This window comes from Pan troglodytes, chromosome 14 (genome assembly GCF_028858775.2).
Source record: "Pan troglodytes isolate AG18354 chromosome 14, NHGRI_mPanTro3-v2.0_pri, whole genome shotgun sequence".
Classification (NCBI taxonomy): domain Eukaryota; kingdom Metazoa; phylum Chordata; class Mammalia; order Primates; family Hominidae; genus Pan; species Pan troglodytes.
Genome location: NC_072412.2, coordinates 85,076,420 through 85,094,254, shown reverse-complemented (window position 1 = coordinate 85,094,254; position 17,835 = coordinate 85,076,420). Strand labels below are relative to the sequence as shown.

Genomic DNA, 17,835 nt, shown 5'->3' with positions numbered 1-17,835 from the left:
CGACGCAGCCAACAAGCACCTGGTCCCGAGGCTGAGAGAAGGCTCGGGTCTAAGCGCGTGTCGCGCTTCCGGTCTGGGTAGATTTGCTGGGGAAGAGGGAAGGGGGAGGGCCCGGGCAAACCGTTGCTGTTTCAGCCCGGGCCGGGGGCCGGGGACGGGGAGCTCCTGGCACCCCGTGCACTTGTGGCCTGCGGCGGTCCTTGCAGAGCTGTTCGCCGACCGGGGCCCGCGGGAACCTGCCACCGGCGCCTCCCACCGCGGCCCACGCGGGCGGCGCGCGGAGGAGGGGGCGGGGGCAGCGGCGGCTGTAGCGGCCGCGACCTGGGCGGGCGGAGGAGTGTGACGGGCCTTAGGGCCGCTGTGGATGGTTTCTAAAATGATCATTGAAAACTTCGAGGCACTCAAGTCCTGGCTCAGCAAGACTCTCGAGCCCATGTGAGTATCCGGGGGATATCTCTTTGCAGGGATGGCAGTGGGAGATAGGCGGACCCAGAGATCTGTGCAGTTTCCCCAAGTGCCTGCGGTGGAGGCCGAAGCGGTGAACGGAGGTCCCAGGGTTCTGTGGCTTCTCCTCCTCGTCCACCTCGCTTCCAGGTTCAGGATACCCCCGAGAGTCTGAGTCGAGCTTTATTTTATTGCTGAGCTGCTCTCGTTTTCCCGTTATATATAGACCGACTCCAACCCCCACCCGCAATATTTTCCGGGGGCCTCAAAATCGGTTTATTTTAGTGAAACCGACTGTATTTTACTTCCTACAGATTATTTTACCTTGTTTTTCTAAATGAAGTAGACGGCCTTTATTGGGGATTCGGGCAGTTCTAGCTTAAATCACTCACGTTTCACCTAAATATAATTCCTGAAAGCAAGGCCACGTCTCCCATGTGCTGTCTGGCTCATCTGCACCTCTCTTCACTGATTGAAGATGTAACAGGTGCTGAGGTGGCCAGTAAAATTCCCCTTTCCCGCCTACGCGTTCGTTAGCTTGGAGAGGAGGAAGAAAATTGAATCTTCATCCATATGGAATATTTAGCAGTTTTAAGTGGGATGCTATAGATAGATTTTGTGTTGGGGGCTGCGGTTAGAGTGCTGAAATAGTCTTAGATTGGAAAATTTAAGGAGTGTTTTGACGACTTGTTAATACAAAATATGACATGAACCAAAGTGCTTAATCAGAATTGGTTGATTTACAATAATGCAATGGGGAAAATTCACGTATTTAATAAAGTTATTAGGTACCTACTGTATACTACGGGAGGCTTTGGGGATAGAGCTTTTAAATTCTAAAATCGACAAGACATAAATAAATCCAGATATTAATAGAGCTGTGACTATTGTAATAATAGAGAATCATGTAAAAGTGATTATGAGGGGGGCTACTTCACATTGGTCAAGGAAGGACTCTCAGAGAAGGTGATATTGGAGTAACATCTAAAGAGAAGGGACCATGTGTGTCAAAGTCTTGGAAAAGAACATTCCTTGCAAAAGGAAGAGCAAATGAAAGGCCCTGTAGCAGAAGTGATTGTGGTGTGTTTCAGAAAGAGAAAGGCCACTGTGGCTGGAAAGAGCCTTGTGATGAGGGAGAGAATATAAAGGCAACAAGTTGGACAAGTAAGTAGGGGCCACATCATGTATGGGAAGACATGAGATGATTTAAAGCAGACAAGGACTGATTTAATTTTGTTTTAACTCTGCCTATTTTGTAGAGACTGAAAGGGCAATAATGGAAGTAAGAAGACTATTCAGAAGTGTGTTGTAGGCAGAGATGTGGCTAGTTTGCATTAGAGTGATGGTGGAGACAGGCAGATCCAAATACATTTCATAAGTAAAATTAATGGATTAAATGCGGGAGATGAGGGAAAGGGAAATCAAGGGTGGTGCCTTAGATAACCCAAGCAACAGAATGGGTGATAGTAGAGAAGGCAGAGAACAGGTTAAGGGGAGAAGGAAAGGGGATGGCTAGTTTTGATAATAATAAATACAGTAAGTATGAAGTCTGTGGGATACAGCTAAGTGTGATAGCAGATCATTGAATATATGAGTCTAAAACTCAGGACAGGACTGGAGAAATCTGGAGTCATGCAGATAGTATTTAAGACGATGACATTGTGGGAAATTTCATAGAAAAAGTGTGTAGATAGGGAAGAGAAGAGGGCCTAGTACTGAGGCAGGAGGAAAACTGGGCTTTATGTCATTAAAGAACAAGTGTATGGCAAAAGAGAGGAGTTTACGAAATGCTGCAGAATGCATGAAAAAATGGAGGCAAATAGGTAGCCCTTAGATTTAGCAAAGTGGAAGTCATTGGTAACCTTAGCAAAATAGTTTCACTGGAGTGGAGTTGTGCAGATGGAAGTCCTATTTCGGTGTATTGGAGAGTGGGCATCATAGTATAGCGGTGAGGAGAACTCTGGAGCAGAATGTCTGGCTTTGAATTCTGCCTCTGCCACTTACCAGCTGTATGATATTGGGTAAGTTACTTAACTCAGGGCTTCCATTTCCTCAACTGTAAAATTGGGAAAATAATGAGTGTGTATTAAGGAAATCTTAGACTACTGTCTGGTGTGTAATTAGCATTCAGTAGTTATTAGGTGAATACAAAACTTATAAATGTTTTGGATTGAAATAGCTTTCCTTTAAGCGTTCAGTTTCATATTAGATTTACTGCCGTATCCCTCCATCTTACCTAAATGAGAAGACTGTAGCCACTTAGAGTGTATGCTTGTAATTTTTCTTTAGTCTTAATGAAACATATTCCATGCATCATAAAGCCTACTCTCGATGGCTGTAGCACTGCAGTCATTATGTTGTAATAAATAAGGCACTGCTAGTAGAGCCTAGACACTGGGAATTGTAATTGGTCCTTTTCTAATGTGTGTAGCTGTGGTAAAATTGAGCCCTTATTCAAGTTCTTGTCCTTTTAATTGCATTTCAGGTGGATTCTTTTGTATGATGACTTATAAAAGCTGATCCCAATTATGGATCAGTGGTTTCTAACGTTGGTTTTGTGAAATGTTATGATCTGTTATCTAAAAGGAATTTTTTTTTTTTTTTTTTGCTTTAACATTGTAATTACCAAACGACCTCTGTTTGAGAGAGGAACATACAGAGGACCAAGGGTAAGCTGTAACTTGAAACTTACATAAAACTTTTTAGTTACCTGTGGTGGTTAAATACTTCATGGTTTTGGACTTACTCCACATTTTGAATGTGTTAATTCAGCAAACATTTATTTTAAGAGTACTTAACCTACTCTGTGCTAAGCAGTGTGCAAGATATTGGGGAAATAGTAGGTAACAAGACATGAAATGACTCACTTCATTTTATTTACCATTTAGCAGGAAAGATAGGTGTTGAAGTCTGGGAACGTCAGGAAACACTTCCCTGGTGTAATGTTTATCTCAGCTTGGAAGGATGAAGAATACTTTGCTGGGGCAAAAGGATGGGATTGGAGACCTGTGAAAGCGTTATAGGTTTGGTGAACAGATTGTATGGAGGTCCTAAAAATGGACAAAAAAGATATGTTGGAGGAATTGAAAGAAATAGAAAAAAGCAAGGGAGAAGAATGGCAGTGGAAAGCTCCAGAGATAGGAGCCAGATCACACAGGACTTTGTTGAGTCATGTTTAAGACTTTGGATGTTATTGAAGGATAGTGGGAAGCCAGTGAAGGGTTTTAGGGCAAGAGGGTTTTCAGATGGATGTTTAAAAAAAAAAAAAAAAGCCTGGCTGTGTTTTCAGCGTGAAATAGAAGTCTGCATATCTGTATTTACTGTTTCATAACTTCTGTACATGTATCAGGGTTCTGAGTTTCATAAATTATTGAAAATAATTTTCAATGTCTTTTTCATAAATTGAGAATTTTGAACTTTATTAAAATTGTCATCTTGAAATGCTTAAGATTGATGTTTTGTTATCTCAAAGATTTGCTTAGTCATACTTGCCAATAATATGAAACTAAATGTTAGTCTTTTTTCTAACATTTCGTTTTGATGATAAGAAGTCCTGAAAAAAAAATTAAGCTCCTTTGTTGTAGTAAACTTTTAAACAAACAAACAAAAAAACCAGAAAACACTTTCTACTGTATTTAAAACTTTTAGGTGGACTTACACATCAAAGTCATGTTTTTTTTTTTTCTGAAGAGACACCTAAACATCTAATGAAACTTTAATTTTTTAGAAAATAAAATTGAGGGGCAGGTGGATGTAATGACGTACTGAGGTTTTGTGAGTTGAGTAGTAAAGAACAAAATGCCTAGTGTTGTGCTTCTGCCACTGTGTAGTGCTGTGGAGGAAGTGTGTGGTGGAAGGAAGATCTCTGTGTCCAGATCAGTATTCAAATCTCACTTCTGCCATTTATTAGCTGTCTAGGCAAAGGAACCTCCTCTTTCCTTATTGGTATAATAGGAAGAATTACACTATTTCCATCTATAGTTGAAAGGGTTGAATGGGACACATGTTTGTGAGCCTTGCCCTTCCCCTCCTTTCTTAGATATTGGTTGATTAAACACAGATAGGCTACATTACTACTGTTGCTACTGTTAGAATTATCACCAACACTCCTGCTGTGGCTACCACCTAAACTGTATGCATTGTTGTTAAACATTTTGTATTATTGTACTTACAAGTTTTATGAGGTAAGCATTGTTATCTCTCCATTTTGCAGGTGATGATACTGAGGCACTGAAGCATGAAGTTATTTGCCCACAGTGATTTAAACTAAGGCTTTTTGACTCTAGAGCTGTGTGCATATTCTTAATTTACTACTACAGAATGCAGCATCCTAGTGTTTTCTGTTACTGTATATACTTTTTTACTATGACATTTTGATAGTATTGGCTACTATTGTAAAAGAACAAAGTTCTGAAGCATCGTGATTATCAGTGCTTTAGAGTTTAAGAAATAAACATCTTTGGAGTTTTTGTAGTATTTTTCCCTTCACCTGTACTTGTTACTACACCTTTCTCACCACATTAAAATTTATTTTTGTTCGTGTCTGATAGGAAGAGTTATTCTTTTGGGTTGGCTAAATGATCTTTTTACTCCTGAACTTTTGAGTATTTTTTATTCCTTTGACCTTTCCTTTTCAGTTGGCTTCTTTTGGCATAGTAAGTCCATTTCCCATTCCTTAGGAAAAACTCAGCAATAATAGCAAAAAACAAAACAAAAGATAAAACGCTTCTAGTCACTTTCTTGCTAGCTTTCTGTTCCTGTCGCTGGTAAATCTTGAAGTAGTAGTCAGACTTTTAATTTTTTGTTAATTTGCCCTCAGCCATTTACTTCTTAATGTCTTGGAATAGAATTTCTTCGTTGTAATATAATTACAACCAAAATTACTTACCTCAGTGTTACCAATCAATTTATATTTATTGCCTGAAGTTTTATATTTTTTGCCCTATGCGTGTATAACATCAGTGTTGATGCCACCTTTTTAACTTACTTGCCTTGAATCCCTAATGTGTTGGTTCCTTTTCTTAAGTCAGTCTTACCCTCTTTTGTTCCTTTTCTTCAGATTCTAATTGTATTTTTCAGTGTTGTTACATTGACATTTTTTTCTTCATCCATTTTTTACTTCTGACATTTCATTAATTACTGCTAAGATTTGAATGTTTGTCTTCTCCAGAATTCATGTTGAAATTTAATTTCGTTAAGTATTAAGAGGTGATTAGGTCACGAGGGCTCTGCCTTTGTTAGGTCACGAGGGCTCTGCCTTTGTTGATTGGATTAATGCCTTTATAAAAGGTTAGGTTTTGCCTCTGCCCCTCTGACTTCTGCTATGGGAGACCTCTGACTTCTGCCATGGGAGGAACTCCGGAGGATGCAGTGTTCAAGGTCTATCTTGGAATCATAATTGCCAAACCTGCCAGTACCTTGATATGGGACTTCCCAGCCTCCAGAACTGTGAGCCAATAAATTTCTTTATAAATTACTCATCTTGTGGTATTCTGTTATAGCAGCACAAACGGACTAAGACCTTTCCCATGAATGGTTTTCTTTGTAATACATGCCAGTGGTTCTTAAAAACTTTTTTTGGAGTGTATATTGTAGATCCTTTAAAGTCTGATTAAAGACTGCCTCCCTAGGATTTACAAATACATACACATTTGCATTGAATTTCAGAGCTTTTCACTCTGAGCTTGTTAATGGATTCCAAACTAGAACCTCTACTCTGCATTTATTTTCACATAAGTATGTTTAGACTTAACCACTCTTCACAGTCTTAAGCTTTTATCTCTAATTGCTGGCTGTATATCTGCTTGGATCGCTCATCTAAACTTCAGACTAATTTCTGAAAAGAAGTGTTTTCTGGATTCACTTATTTTAATTTCATTTCTCCAAATTATGCTGGCTTGAAATTTTTTGGCTTCTCCTCCCTCCCATTCACTTAGTCATGACGTTCTCTCTTAATAATCCTTACTGACATTGCTTAGTAGGGGGCTCACACTCCGTATCTAAATGATTGCAGTTTGCTTCCTAACAAATCTGTTTTTATCTCTAGGCCTTTCTCCCTTCCAGTTCTTCTGACATGGATGCCCAGCCTTGTTTGTATCCCATTGCTTGATCAAAACCTTCAGCATTCCCAGATAATAAATTGCATACTTTTTAGCTTGCCTTTAAGAAAGCTAATGATTTGCTTTAAATTATCTTTTCCATTTATATCTTTCTACTTTTTATATGAGTCTTAATTTCAGCAAAGCTGAACTTTCGTGATTCACTGTCATGTTATTTTTGTTGTTTCTTTTTTCTGAAACTTTACTGTTTCTTTTTTCTGAAGATTAGTAGTGGGCACCATTTATTGAGTGCTTACTATTAATATATGTTAATTGTTATACATTCATTGTGTGCAAGATAGGTATTAGGAAGATGAATTAGCATACTTCATTCATAGCTAGTAAGTGATGGAGACAGGATCCAAAAGAAGACATTTTGATTCCAGAGCCTTGTTGTATTACGGTGTACTGTCTTTATATCCTTTCTTTGTGTTGAAGTCAAAGATCAAGTGTGATTCCAGTTCTTCCAGAAAGCTGTCTATGATCTATCCAGCTGGGTGAAGTGACTCCTCCCACCATGACTCCTCTCTCTCAGCACTGGTTTCAGTTGTCATGACACTCATCACTTGTACATTAAATTATTTAGTCGTGTTATTTTAGCTTGATTATTAGAGTCTCAGGCCCTTGAAAGCAGACTCCAACTCTTAAGATTTAACTATGTTCCTGTTCATTATATACATTATCTAGCACAATGCTTTGTGTGTAGTATATACCTGATTATTAAATGTGTTAGTTGAAATTTCAAGTTTGTGTACCTAAAACCAAGGGAAGAGGCAATAATTTGGGTAAAACTATAGAATCTACCCAACTTCAGAACAGCAGATATGTGAGCTATTTGAAGATTAAGTAGTCTTTGGGTCTACTTCTTTCCATTTTTACTCCTAGCATCTTCAGTTTAGGTAAAGCTTAAGTTCAGATTTTTTTTTTCTTTGAGAGGGAAAGGTCATTGAAGTATATTAATATTTACTTGTTTAAGTATTATTGAATGTTGCTATGTGCAAGATTGCTGTCTCCATAGAGCTGCACATAAAAGAATTATAGTAATTCTAACCTGATGAATTTTACAGCTGGTAGAAGAGTTAATAGTCTATAATTATTGGTTAAAACATTTTTCTTTATTTCTTTATCCCCTTAACTTGTGATAAATTGACTTTCATAGTCACATTTTGCTGCTGCAATCTTATTTGGCCTTTCCATCTGAATGCTGAGTGGTTAAAATGCATTTAGCACTTTTTTTCTGTATGTTTTAGCACTTCCTTATCTTTGGCTGACAGTGCTTCTCAAAATTATTTTACATGCTTAAACTGAGAGATAGGGACTGTATTATGAGCAAAATGTAAAATATTCCCATGTTAGTTATGTACATAACCTAAGCTTAAGAATGACTAACCGAAGCTTGAGCTAAATAGCTTGTAAGATTTTTTTCCCTCTTCTTGCTTCCTTTGTGCCAGAGAAAAGAATGAATGAGAGAAATGAATGAATGGTAAGCTGTTCCTACTAGACTTACTCATTACTCTCCTACTACCTTATTTCTATGGAAAAAGTCTTTTCAATTTACATGCAGTAACTTTGAAATAGGTAAAAGTTTATTTTTAACTTAGGGTTTTATTTAGTATCTTTTATGTGTGTATTAAATAACGGAGTAAGTTCAAGATCTGTTACTTAGTGATTCTTCTTGAGATATTTTACCTATGTAGAAGCATTTCTTTTGTTATTTTTTTCTGCGACATGTTTTACAAATGCTTTTAAAATTTTGATTTTCTGATTTTTATTGTTAGTATATAGAAATATATTTGTATATTGACCTTGAATTCTGAAATTTTACCAAGTGTACTTATTCTAGTAGCTATTTTATAGATTCTGTGGAATTTTCTTCTACCAATCTCATCATCTATGAGTAATGACAATTTTCTGATTTTTATACCTTCATTTCTTTTTTTTTTTTTCGAGATGGAGTCTGGCTTTGTTGCCCAGGCTGGATTGCAGTGGCGTGATCTCAGCTCACTGCAGCGTCCACCTCCCGGGTTCAAGCGATTCTCCTGCCTCAGTCTTCCGAGTAACTGAGACTACAGGCACGTGCCACCACACCCGGCTAACTTTTTTTTTTCATTTTTAGTAGAGACGACAGGGTTTCATCGTGTTAGCCAGGATGGTCTCGATCTCCTGACCTCATGATCCGCCTGCCTCAACCTCCCAATATACCTTCATTTCTTATCATGCTGGCTAGAAGCAATAGTACAATGTTGAAGTAGTAAGAGTGGACGTCCATGTCTTGTTTCCAGTCTAAAGGGAAAGAGATTAAATGTTTCACTATTACTGATATTGGCTCTAGGTTTTTAGTAACTGCCTTTTACCAGATTGAGAATTTTTTTCTTAATTTGCTTAATATTTTTGTCATAAAAGGTTATTGTTAACTTGGCTAACTTCTTATTTCTTTTTCTTTTTTTTGAGACAGAGTCTTATTCTCTCACCCAGGCTGGAGTGCAGTGGTGCAATCTCGACTCACTGCAACCTCCACCTCCCAGGTTCAAACGATTCTCAGGCCTCAGCCTCCTGAGTAGGTGGGACTACAGGCGTGCGCCACCACCCTTGGCTAATTTTTCGTATTTTTAGTAGAGGTGGGGTTTCACCATGTTGGCCAGGCTGGTCCTGAACTCCTGACCTCAGGTGATCTGCCTGCCTCAGCCTCCCAGTGCTAGAATTACTGGCATGAGCCATTGTTCCTGGCCAGTTCTTTTTCTCCATCTGTTGAGACGATCATACAGATTTTTCCGTTTTTTTGTTAATATGGTGTATTACATGGATTGCTTTTCAAATATTAAGCCAATCTTGTATTCCTGAGGTAAACCAGGCTTGATCATGTTATATTATGGTAGATTTGATAATATTAAAACAAGTGGAAGTATTCTATCCTCCGTTTTTCTGAAAAAATTTATTTAGGGTTAGTACTATTTTTTTTTCCTTAAAATTTTTGGGATCCTTCACCAGTGAAGCCATCTGGGACTGAAATTTTTGTTGTGAGGATTTTTTGGTTATAAAATCAATGTCTTTAATAGGTATAGGGCTGTGTAGGTATTTCTGTTTCTTCTTGTGTCACTCTTGACAATTTATGATATTCAAGGATTTTTCTGAAGTTGCCAAATTTATTGACATAAAGTTACTTGCATTGTAACCTTACTGTTCGTTTAATAACTAGGATTTATTGTGATGCTTCCTTTCCCCTTTTTAATTATACCTTTGGTTGCTCTTTTATTTTCTTAATCAATTTTGCTATTAGTTTTTCAGTTTTATTCAGCTTATTAAAGAACAATGTTAACTTTTTTTTCTATTTTCTATTTCAGTGTTTTATTTTTATGATTCCCTTTTAAAACACTTTGGGTTTAATTTGCTGTCCTTTTCCTCTTTCTTAAAGTGGAACCTAGGTCGTTGGTTTTACACCTTTCTTTCAGCTAATTTATGATATTGTTCCATTGCCACTGTCCTCTGTTGTTTCTGGTGAGAAATCTGCTGTCATTTGAGTCTTCGTTCTCCTGAATGTAATGTGTCTATTTTCCCCCTTTGACTACCTTTAAGATTCAATTCCTTTTATTTGGTCAGCAGTTTGATGATGATAGGCTTGTCTGTCTGTATTTATGTGTTTTATCCTTCTTAGATTTGCCAATTTGGATCTGTGTTTTGGGTCTTTCATCAGTTTTGGAAAGTTCATGGTCACTATATCTTCAAAATTTTTCTGCCCCATTTTTTTTTCCTCTTTTTCTGAGACTTTATATTTAGTTCCTTGTATGTTAGATTATTTGATATTATCCTGAAAATCTCATGTATGTTTTAAAAAATTACTTTTGTCCCTTTGCTTTTGATTTGGATACTTTTTATTTTCCATTTTTTTGTTTGTTTGTTTGTTTAGAGACAGTGCCTCACTCTGTTGCCCAAGCTGGAGTGCAGTGGCATGATTATAGCTCATTGCGGACTTGACCTCCTGGGCTCAAGGGATTCTTTTGCCTCAGTAGCTGGAATGGCAGTCACACACCACCACACCCAGCTAATTTTTTAATTTAATTTTTATTTTTTTTTTGTAGAGATGGGGTCTCACTATGTTAACTAGACTTGTCTTGAACTTCTGGTGTCAAGTAATCCTCCCAATTCAGCTTCCCAAAGTGCTGGGATTATAGATATGAACCTCCTCCTGTTTTCAAGTTCACTATTGTGTTTCCTCTACCGTTTCCAGACTGCGAAGGAGAGTTATTTCTGATTCAAATTTTTTATTTCTGGATTTTCCCATTTGGCTCTTTTTAATAGTTTCTGTGTATTCACTGAAGTTCCCCACCTCTCCATGCATGTTGTCCACATTTTCCAGTAAATTCTTTAGCATTTTTATCATTATTGTGAAGTCCCCGTCTAATATCTGGACAGTCTCTGAGTATGTTTCCATTGACTGTTTCGTCTCATGTAGATCACATTTTCTTACTATTTTGTGTTCCCTTTAGTTGGTTTTATGCTAGATCTTTTGTGTAAAAGGACTGTAGAGACTGAAGTAAATAAGATTTATTTTCAGTAAGGGGGCATGCCTTTTTTTTGTTAGGCCACTTGAGTGGAGGCTGAGTCAGTTGCCCTGTAGTCTAATTGGTTCTGGGCTTTGTAACAACTTTCGTTTGATTCAGTTCACCATTGCCTTCAAATGCTTTGAGGGCAGAATGAGAATTTTCCCTTTGGGGCTGGGTGCCATGGCTCACACCTGTAATCCCAGCACTCTGGGAGGCCAAGGTGGACAGATCACCTGACATCAGAGGTTCAAGACCATCCTGGCCAATGTGGTGAAACCCCGTCCGAACTAAAAGTACAAAAATTAGCCCGGTGTTGTTATGGGTGCCTGTAATCCCAGCTACTCAGGAGGTTGAGGCAGGAGAATCGCTTGAACCCAGGAGGCGGAGGTTGCAGTGAGCCAAGCTGGTGCCACTGCACTCCAGCCTGGGCAACAGAGCGAGACTCTGTCAAAAATAAAAATAAAATAAAATTTAGCTAATTGCTACAAGGGGGCTGGACTTCCTTTTGTTCAAATAAGACCTTGAAGATCTTGATGCATGTTGAGAAAGGCACGGAATAGAGAAATGGATGCTACAGAAGGAAGTTGGGAGGAAGCAAGAGAAATACTCATGGACAGCCTTTATATGCTTCCAAAAACGGCACTTTGATTCCAGAGGGCAACGTTTATTTGCCCTCTTGACAGAAAGTAGTAACCTCTAGAGGACTTAGGGCTTGAGGTAAGGACTCGCAAATGGCAGAAGAATTTCTCTTCCTACCAAAGGGGTGCTAACTCAAAAAGCAAGTAGGTGGAATCATTGAAGGGCCAGAGTGAGCCTTTATGGAGGTAGACAAACTGCTTCAAAAGCCACCAGAAAACTCAGCCATGGGGCTGGAATGGAAAGCATATGGTAAGTCGTAAGGAGCTAGCAGAGCGGCAGTTCCAGTTAGTGTTTGTCCCCACAATGTGCCAGCAGACGGGAAGGTTGGAGGTCATTTGAGCTGGTAGGGTAAGAACAAGTATAAATCTCAGGGGATATCTGCTGGGGATCCCGGGTCTTTGCTGCTGTGTAAATGCAGTAAAAGCCGCAGGCGCACAAATAATAGGAAGTGTGTGTTTAAGAAGTCACGTGGCATGTAGAGTGAAAACAGAGAAGCAGACTTGCCCCCAAGGTGAACAGTCCAGCAGGTGCACAAAGCCATTTCAGAACACACACACACAAAAAGAATAGGCAGTGCAGCTTCTTGGAGAAAAGCTGATTTTAGTTGAGAAAACAGGAAACCCCAAGCACTGCACAGTTTTAAGCTTTAACCCTATCATTCTCGTGAGCCTCCTGCCCAGGAGGGCCATTAGTGCCTCAGGTCTACTTGGTGCAGACCCCAAGGTCCTTCCCACCCCCACAAGGTGATCTCAGTGGTCATACGGGGGGAGGAGAGCCACTTGTGACCAAGAGGAATTGTTCTGAGGGTTGGTTAGTAAGCCAGACAGCGAATGGGAGAAGAAAACTGTATGGGGGTTGAATGTCTCCAGCCGAAGACGGTACTGTGTACAGGTCTCTTACAAGTAGGGAATGTACCCAAGTCAGGCGGAACCGATGTATGTTACCTGCTGCAAATCCATATGGATCTGCAGCAACCTCACTTCTTGTCTCAGAAGAAAGAATTCGACCGAGGAGACATAAGGCAGAAGGAGAAACTGAGGCAAGTTTTAGCGCAGGAGTGAATGTTTATTAAAATGGTTTACAGCAAGAATGAAAGGAAGTAAAGTACACTTGGAAGAGGGCCACGTGGGCAGCTTGAGAGATCAGATGCCCGTGGTTCCAGGTTTTTGAATTGCTGGAGAGATCTTTGTTCTTAACTCCTACCTCCTGCCTTTATGACTTTTGGAACTGTTTTTCAGCATTGTTGCTCCTTTCCTTGTCTTTTGAATGGTAACCCACCCAAGAATGCCTCAGAGGGGTTTCACTCAGCCCTTGTGCTCTACACTCAGACTTTGTTAGCTGGAAGCTAGTAGTTCCTTGGTAATCTCTTGTAGTTCTTCCTTGCTCCCAGAATTACTCATGAGTCTTTGGTTAGTAAGTGTTGATGAGTGGCTGTAGACTCACTTTGTGGCTTGTGGTACTTCTGATTCTAATCTCTCGACAGCATGTGTATATGACTGCTAAAAGATGATTTAAAGTTTCGCTGGTTTCTCTGTACCTCCATCTATGGAGTCAGATTTTTCTTCCTGACTTTCCAGCAGGAATGAGAGTAAACATGGGTTTCTTTGCTCTTCTGAAGAGTTTGTCACTTTCTAGAATGTAGTTAGTTCATTTACGGATTTTTTTTTTTGGTCTTCTCAAGCTTGTTGGGTTTTAAAAAATACTACAGTTTTGTAGTTAAAGCGGCTTGTTTCTTGTTGGGGTGAGAGCAGTGGTCTCTTGTGATGTTCCACATCCAGCCCGAGGTGGAATGGCTAACATAGTTTTAATGCGCGTTTGTTTTATAAAAGTTAGGTTGGAAAATTTTTCCTATGTTTATTTATATATATAAATATATATAAATTATATATGGATAACATATTTTACATATTATGTTTATATATAATATATAACATATAATTATATAACTAATATATTAGAATATATGTGATTTATGATGTAACCATTACATATATAGTACATAATACTTACATAATAATTGTATATAATATATAATGCTCCAGAGATTAATTTAATAATTTAAGAAAATAAGCTTTTTTCCTAAAAAGTAATGGTTACATCATAAATAATATATAATGTAATTATATATAATTACTAATTATATATTACTGTTATACAATTAATTATATTTTTATATATAATTAATATATAATTATATAATAATTATGCATTATTGTATAATATATAATTATATAATAATTATGTATTGTATAATATATAATTATATAATAATTATGTATTATTGTATAATATATAATTATATAATTATGTATTATTGTATAATATATAATTATATAATTATGTATTATTGTATAATATATAATTATATAATTATGTATTATTGTATAATATATAATTATATAATAATTATGTATTATTGTATAATATATAATTATATAATAATTATGTATTATTGTGTAATATTATGTATTATTGTATAATATATACTTATATAATAATGTATTATTGTATAATATATACTTATATAATTATGTATTGTATAATATATACTTATATAATAATTATGTATTGTATAATATATACTTATATAATTATGTATTGTATAATATATACTTATATAATAATTATGTATTATTGTATAATATATACTTATATAATAATTATGTATTATTGTATAATATATAATTAGATAATTATGTATTATGTATAATATATAATTAGATAATTATGTATTATTGTATAATATATAATTAGATAATTATGTATTGTATAATATATAATTAGATAATTATGTATTATTGTATAATATATAATTAGATAATTATGTATTATTGTATAATATATAATTATGTATTATTGTATAATATATAATTAGATAATTATGTATTGTATAATATATAATTAGATAATTATGTATTATTGTATAATATATAATTAGATAATTATGTATTATTGTATAATATATAATTAGATAATTATGTATTCTATAATATATAATTAGATAATTGTGTATTGTATAATATATAATTAGATAATTGTGTATTATTGTATAATATATAATTAGATAATTGTGTATTATCGTATAATATATAATTAGATAATTGTGTATTATCGTATAATATATAATTAGATAATTGTGTATTATCGTATAATATATAGATAATTGTGTATTATCGTATAATATATAATTAGATAATTGTGTATTCTATAATATATAATTAGATAATTGTGTATTGTATAATATATAATTAGATTATGTATTATTGTATAATATATAATTAATTATGTATTATTGTATAATATATAATTAATTATGTATTATTGTATAATATATAATTAATTATGTATTATTGTATAATATATAATTATGTATTATTGTATAATATGTAATTAGATAATTATGTATTATTGTATAATATATAATTATATATTGTGTGTTACGTATTATATATTTTTTCCTGTTGATTGTTCATACACTCCCTAGTTTTTCTGATACATTGTTGGTTTCTTAAAAAGTTGATTTGTAGGAGCTTTTCATGTATTAGGGAAATTGTGATATGATCTGCAACTTTCTCTTTCCCATACTGACATTTATGTTTTGATTCTGCTTATGGTAATTTTTCTAATATAGAAATGCTTCGGCTGGGTGCGGTGGCTCACGCCTGTAATCCCAGCACTTTGGGAGGCTGAGGTGGGTGGATCATTTGAGTTCAAGAGTTCGAGACCACCCTGGCCAACATGGTGAAACCATGTCTCTACTAAAAATATAAAAATCAGCCTGGTGTTGTGGTGGGCACCTGTAATCCCAGCTACAGGGGAAGCTGAAGCAGGAGAATCGCTTGAACCCAGGAGGTGGTGGTTGCAGTGACGCTAGATGGCGCCACCGCACTCCAGCCTGAGCTACAGAACAAGACTGTCTCAAAAACACACACACACAAAAAGAAATGCTTCATTTTATGTAGTTGAATTTATCCTTTATTTCATGGGGTTTGGATTTTCTATTGTAGTCATAGTCAGAAAAACTTTCCCTATTTTGAGATGAAGTTACTGCCAGTGATATTATAGCGAAAGCTATCACTAGTTGTGCTTACTGTATGCCAGCATACTAATTGGCTTACCAGTCAATTAATGAACTCTAATTGACTATATGCGTGCTACAAATCGTACTGTGACTTACCACGAGAAGTCAGTGAGGCAAAATGGAAACCAGTCACTGTATTTTCTCAAGTAGTATCATCCATGTCCTTTATGATCTTATTTTTAAAGAAAATCCAGGTATGAAGTATGGATATAGCCTTATTTATGTATTTTTATTCAGATGCACACAAAGTTATCTCTATAAAACTTGACTGCATAATCCATGTTTTCCCAGGGATTTGAGATGCAACCTTAAATAGATACTAAGTTCTTATATGTATTTGGGTTTATTCTAGAATTTTTATAGATTGATCTATATCTTTTACACTATTCTCTTATTTTTGGTGATAAAAGGCTAGTCCTCTGTCAATAATGTTCATTTTTAGAATTTTCCTGCCTGGTTTTCCTTGACTGCCCTTGCCCTACAACTTTATTTTGAAAATTTTGAATATACAGAAAAGTTGAAAGAATTTTACAGTGACATACCCGTCATTGAGATTCTACCATTAACATTTTAGTGTGCTTGTCACTATTATCCTTTGGTTCATTTCAGAGTAAATCGCAGATGTCAGTGCACTTACCCCTAAAGCATGCATACCATGCTTTACTTCAGTATTTTAGTTTAATTTTAGAATACAGATACAATCAAGTGCACAGATCTTAAGTGTACCATTTTATAGTTTTGACAAGTGTATACATTTTTGTAACCCAGTCACCTGTTAAGATAACATTACCCTTGCCCTGGAAAATTTACTCATTTCTTTTCCCATGCCCCCACCTACCTCTAGAAGAAAGCAGTGTTCTGCCTTTTTTACACTATATATTAGTATTACCTGTTGTAGAACTTTTCTGTCAGTGGAATCAGAGTATTATTTTGAGCAAGGCTTTAATGTGCCTGAGATTTATCCATATTATTGCATATATCTGTAGTTTGCTTCTTTGTATTGCTGAGTAGTATTCTGTTGTCAGAATCATGGTATATACAGTAGTTAACAATAATGCTGTCATTATTTTTAGGCTGGATTAGTTAATTTGACACAATTTCTTAAGTCTTACTAATTAAAAATAGTACATGATGGTTCTAATAAAAATTTAAACAGTGTAGAAATAGAAACCAAAAATCAGTCTTCTTATTCCTTTCTGATTCTCATATATAAACTTGTAAACATATATCTGTAAAAATATGCATGTGCCACCTATTGATGAATATACATAACTTTTTTTCATAGATAGAATCATTTATATGTTGCTACTACAACTAGTATTTCCAGTAACACTGCACATCATCCCATAAAAGTATACTGTTAGGTAGATTCCTATTCTTTCCAGTGGTTCCATAGAATTCCATTATGTGAGTGTATTGCACTTTGTTTAAATAGTGCTTTATTTATGATGTAATTATTACTTTTTAGGGGAAAAAAGCTTATTTTCTTGAATTATTTAAGTACTTCCTGTATGTAGTCAAGGAAGACTTACCAAAAGACTTTGACTTGAAAAGCAAAATCCTCTTTACGTTTCCCATCCTTGAACTTTTACTGTTAATATGTAGTTTTTATGCCGTTACAATGGCTGAAATCCAGTGTTTTGCATGACCAAATTATCTACGGCCATACCACTCTGAACACCCCTGATCTCATCTAACTTGGAAGGCAAGCAGGATTAGGCTTGGTTAGTACGTGGATGAGAGACTATAGTTTATGTAACCATTCTGTTCTTATTTGTCATTTAGGTTGTTTGCTTTTTTCTTTGGCTTTCCAAATAACTATTTTTTCCCGTTTCTTTTTTTCTTTAACAACGCAACTGGTACACTGTTTTTGACTTTTTAACTCTGCAATGAACATCTTCCTCTATGTGTATGTTTGCTTTATTCTCATTAGTAGAAGTTATTTTCTAGAAGTCAGCTAATGCTGCTGTTGGAGGCTTTCTTAGTATTAAGTATACTTTCTTGGTTTAAATCCAGTACTTCAGAGGAACTT

The 17,835-nt window shown here is 35.9% G+C and overlaps 1 protein-coding gene across 50 annotated transcripts in view; it reads left to right on the top strand.

Moving 5' to 3' along the window:
• Window positions 1-266: 266 nt before the first annotated feature.
• The window catches only part of RBM26 (RNA binding motif protein 26), a 92,118-nt gene continuing 74,549 nt past the window's right edge, over window positions 267-17,835 (top strand). For 46 of the 50 annotated variants that reach the window (XM_054665472.2, XM_054665471.2, XM_063792271.1 and 43 more), the window contains exon 1: window positions 287-435. In XM_054665472.2, the coding sequence (XP_054521447.1) occupies window positions 365-435 (71 nt within the window). In that variant the 5' untranslated portion in view covers window positions 287-364. Of the gene's footprint in view, window positions 436-17,835 lie in introns of all 50 variants that reach the window. The other 4 variants (XM_054665453.2, XM_054665470.2, XM_054665469.2 and 1 more) reach the window with 2 other exon arrangements.